We start from the raw sequence: 4,795 nt of genomic DNA on the forward strand, positions 1-4,795 counted from the left end.
GCTCGAGTCCTGGCTCTGCCAATTATGAGCTTAGTGTCCTTGGCCTGTTGCTAGAATGTGGTCTCCTAGGTCTTCTGATTCAACTAAGACTGCAGAGGGTGGGAATTATTATTATTATTATTATTTTTTTTTTTTTTTTTTTTGCCGTACGCGGGCCTCTCACTGTTGCGGCCGCTCCCGTTGCGGAGCACAGGCTCCGGACGCGCAGGCTCAGCGGCCATGGCTCACGGGCCCAGCCGCTCCGCGGCACGTGGGATCTTTCCAGACCGGGGCACGAACCCGTGTTCCCTGCATCGGCAGGCGGACTCTCAACCACTGCGCCACCAGGGAAGCCCAGGTGGGAATTCTTGATAGCGGGGAATACTTACTGCTAATGGTATGATATCAAGCATCGGTGGCAGTATGGGTAGATATTGGGGGTTGGGGGCTGCTTTCCCAACATCCTCAAATCAGAGAGGCTGAGTCACTCGCCTGAGGTTATACAGTAAGTGGAAGAGCCTGAATCCCAGCCCAGACCTCTCTCATTCCTCCCAGTATGTCTCACTGCCTCCAGAGGAAACTAGCTCTGCTATAACCCTACATCTGTGAGGAAGGAAAGGCACAGCCTGATCGTAATGATTGACTTCAACGTGAGGAGCCTTCCCATTCTGTTCGTGTTTGCCTTGGAGCTTCCAGTTGATTTATTCTTTGAATATTTCTCTCCTTTCTCTTACTCTGGCTTAGCACTGAGAACAGCAGGCATTGCCTTGGCAAGGTTACAGGACAAACTTGCTGCTTTTAGGACATCTGCATACAGCAAAATCTTTATTTTTTCTCCCTTGGGCATAATCTTGGAAAACCGCATCTGTTATTCCGGGTGCTTACCTGGCTGGGCTTATTTTTCCTCCCTTGGATGGAGAACTGTTCTGTCAAGATATGAGGAAGAGTTTTCACACCCTCTGAAGTCACAGACCCTCCGTGTATTAAAAAAACAAAACAACAACAACAACAAAAAAACCCTCAGAATCTTGATTGAGTCGTAAAGTTTTATTAAAAAGATGAGAGCACCACCTGTGTCCCAGAGTCCTTCAGTTCTAGGATGTCAGAGTCACTGGAGATGCTTTCGGGGTCTCTTCTGATTAAGTCACTGAAGTGCAGGCAGTGGTTGGGGATTTGAGTGCATCTTAACAGAAAGACCCTGCATTCCCCAGATACCTGTCCCAGGACACATCTCTCCCCTTTCTGTTCGCTAAGCCACATTTACACGCAGCTGCCTCCACCTCATCCTCTCCAGTGAACTTTCCAGTACCTGGGGAAGAGAAACAAAGATCAGGGTCAAAGTTTGAAACTCAGTTCTGCCTCATTCATTCATTTATTCATTTTAGAACAATTATTGAGCACCTACAACGTGCCAGGCACTGTACTAGACATGGAGGAAACACCTGTAATACAATCCCTGACCGCATTGTTTTAAATAGTGGAGATTTGAAAAATGACAAGGCAATTATAATACGGTGTGATTAACTCATTGATAATTAACTCACAACTTATTCAGCAATACTGAACACCGATTATATGCCAAGCACTGTTTTTTTTTCCAGCATACATTGGTTCTATATATTTTGAGAAACACTTGAGTACACAAAGAAAGCGTGCAATGTTAAAGAGATGATGTGAACAATATTGTGGCTTGTCTAATGGAGAATCCAGTGTCCTTTCAGGAAACTGAAGATACTCAAAAGTTGCTCCCCAATTTCTATTAACAACCCTCGAAAAGTGAACATTTTCATTTGATACAAATATACAAATTTAAAATAAGTGCACAGTTCAGAATGGCCTACCATTTTCAGATTGCTTATGTGTCAGAAAATATACAGTCGATTAAAAAATACCAGAGAGGTGGGGACAAAAGGCTCTCTAGAGCTGTACAGCAAAAATGAATATCACTTCAGTAGGTAGTGATCTCTGGAGAAAGTGGTGTCCTTAGAAACCAGTAGCACTGAAAGATAGCAGGTCACAAATCTGGTGATGGGGGATAAGACGTATAATAAGGCCCATTTTCCCTGGCATCATATTCAAGGACAAAAGGAGGAAAGTCGATCTGTTCTGGGGAGATGGCAGAAAACAGCTGGTGGAGGCTGTCCACATGGTGGATTTTGTCCTTCAGTCCTGAGACAGAAAAGGTGGTAAAAAACCATGTTGATACCTTTGAACGAAATGTTGGATGAACAAAATAAACAGCCTTCAAGTTCCTCTTGTACTTGACATCAACAACATCGTAGAGTTTCTTCAGGAAGTCAGAGTCCAGGTGATTGTATTCGCTTGTCAGTGTGTGAAAATATACTAATACGTATTCCTTCACAGCAATGTGATCCATTACATGGATAAAATATAAGAGAGCCTTGTCCATATCTATTAATGTTACAGGAATGTTTCTTCCAACTACCACCATTACTGTGTGACCACAGTTATCAACACCTGTTTGGTATAAGGCTTTTAGAGAAGCAATATCAGATAGATCCTCAGATCTTGCTTGACACAACCAGCAATTATAATTTCTTTGATGCTGCTTCTGCAGGGCTGCCTCTGATAACTGTCCTTGAAGGATCAGTCTTCTTTGCTTATCAATATCTCCTTCCATTCGAGCAAAAGCATGAGAGCCAATGAAAGAGAGATCAACTCCCAAGCCTTCATCCTCCTCTTCTTGGTTGTCCTCTGGGGCACCAGGTTTTTCACTTATTCTTATCTGCCGTTCGGGTACCACAGGCTCCCCTTCTGCATTTCCAATATCTGCAGGTAGGTATGGCAATGAGCAACTCTCCTCCTTTAATGACCTTGGGAAGTACAGAGGTAGCAGCTTTTGGTAAGTAGCCTCTTCAAGTTCAGAGACAGCAAATACTACTTTTTCAATAGTCTCTCCATGAATTTCGAGGAATCTCCTTACCGTGCGAAGTGCTATGTGTGTTGCATCCTCTAAAGGGTAACCTCGTTTTGCAGAATTGATGACACAGAATCCAACAGAAGACATGGACTGCTCTTTTGCCAGCTGAAGTACGTTTCTGTAGCAGCTGTATAGGGAACTCTCAGCGGCTGTGCGATAGCGGCTCTTGTACTTAGGTCCCACTGTGTGAATGATGAACCGGGCAGCTAGATTAAATCCTTTTGTCAATTTTGCTTCACCTGTCCGGCAACCTCTAAGTTTCTGGAGGTCCTCCTTCAAATCAGGCCCTGCAAGCATGAAGATACTTTCTGACACAGGATTCTTATCAGTAAGACTTTCATTGCTGGTATTCACAATAGCTGTACAGTTCAGTAATGCCACATCTCCTTTCCAGAGAACCACTTTTCCATTGATATCCTTATTGTAAAGAAAAGGTGATCTAATAGTCTCTTCCTGATATGTTTCAGCTGCAGTATCAGAAGTAGTTAATTGTTCTTCACAAGAATTGCCCCAGCTTGGTAGTGTATCCACATCCACAAACTGGGAAGGTGCACCCAAGGGATCCATGGAATGGGAACTTCAGCTTGTCTTTTCCCAAATTCCTCAGCAATTCAATATTCACTGTAGACTTTAGAGCATTCCGGCGGTCCCATCCGGGAGGTAGGCACGGCGGGTTAAGTTCCTCGTGGAAAGCGGCCGAGCGGCATCCCCGAACAAGCCTCGCCAGGAGCTCGGTGGGTAAAGCAGCCAAAGTCGCAGGAGGCTGGAAAGACCAGCCGCAGGAGCCCTGGCAGGCGAAACCCAACACTGTTTTAAGTGCTCGGAATATAGGGTGAGCAAAATAGACAAACATCTCTGACCTCATGAAGCTTACCTTTAGATGATGTAGGCAGATAATAAAATAACTAAGTGTATAATGCAGTGATAAGTGTGAAGGGCATCTAACCCATGGCTACTTGTGACCTTCGTTGGGCTACTTGACTTCTCTGAGCTTTTGTCTCTTCCTACCTTGAGGGGGATTAATGCGCTGCCCGCTCACCTCCTCTGACGGTGGAAATAAAAAGAGAAACTGTTCTTGAAGGAACCTCCTTGCTCTCCCTTCTTGGACCTGTGAATTACTCTCATTGGCCAGTTCTCCAGAAGGCCCAGACTCGTAATAGTCTCACAGCTTCAGTGGTGCTGATGTGAAATCACAGACTCGGCTTTGAATCCTTCCACCAAAATGAAGGTCTCCCAATTTCCCTGAGCTCGATCCCCACATCTGTACAATGGGGATAATGAACAGAACCTGTGTTTTCTGGTTATTGTCAGGACTAAGCGAGCTTGTGCATTTCATGCGCTCTAATGGGACTTACCTTGTAGGAAGTGCTTTGACACTGTGTTCACTGAATGAATAATGTCACTATCATTATATTTATTAACATTAAAAATAACAGCGATGCCTCAAGCACATGACTGGCGTGTCATCATACACAGTGAATATTTTTGCCCTTCCCTTCTCTTCCTCTTCTTTCCCGCTCTCTTTCCAGTGATGTTGCCCCCTTCCCCTCTGTCCTGTTTGATTCAGAGTTGAGGTTGCAGAGAGCTGGCATCTGACGTTAGGCTCAAGGGAAAGAACAAGGTAAAGAAACTTGAACCTCCTTCTTCTTGGGAACTTTCGTTGCCCATCAACAGAACACCAGGCTCGGGCTTCCCTGGTGGCGCAGTGGTTGAGAGTCCGCCTGCTGATGCAGGGGACGCGGGTTCGTGCCCCGGTCCGGGAAGATCCCATATGCCACGGAGCGGCTGGGCCCGTGAGCCATGGCCGCTGAGCCTGCGCGTCCGGAGCCTGTGCTCCGCAGTGGGAGAGGCCACAACAGTGAGAGGCCCGCATAC

At 45.7% G+C, this 4,795-nt stretch overlaps 1 protein-coding gene across 2 annotated transcripts; it reads right to left on the minus strand.

The window, feature by feature from the left end:
* Positions 1-1,573: 1,573 nt before the first annotated feature.
* On the minus strand, positions 1,574-3,710 carry LOC132516166 (ganglioside-induced differentiation-associated protein 2-like). 2 transcript variants are annotated; one of them, XM_060142573.1, is made up of 2 exons: positions 2,186-3,710; positions 2,022-2,148 (listed from the first exon to the last, which is right to left on the minus strand). In XM_060142573.1, the coding sequence occupies exons 1-2, from the start codon at positions 3,485-3,487 to the stop codon at positions 2,143-2,145; spliced, it is 1,308 nt and encodes a 435-aa protein (XP_059998556.1). In that variant the 5' UTR covers positions 3,488-3,710; the 3' UTR covers positions 2,022-2,142. The 2 variants fall into 2 exon arrangements, with proteins under 2 accessions (XP_059998555.1, XP_059998556.1); XM_060142572.1 differs by having other exon boundaries at positions 1,574-3,710.
* Positions 3,711-4,795: the final 1,085 nt, after the last annotated feature.

This window comes from Lagenorhynchus albirostris, chromosome 2 (genome assembly GCF_949774975.1).
Source record: "Lagenorhynchus albirostris chromosome 2, mLagAlb1.1, whole genome shotgun sequence".
In the NCBI taxonomy this organism is placed as follows: domain Eukaryota; kingdom Metazoa; phylum Chordata; class Mammalia; order Artiodactyla; family Delphinidae; genus Lagenorhynchus; species Lagenorhynchus albirostris.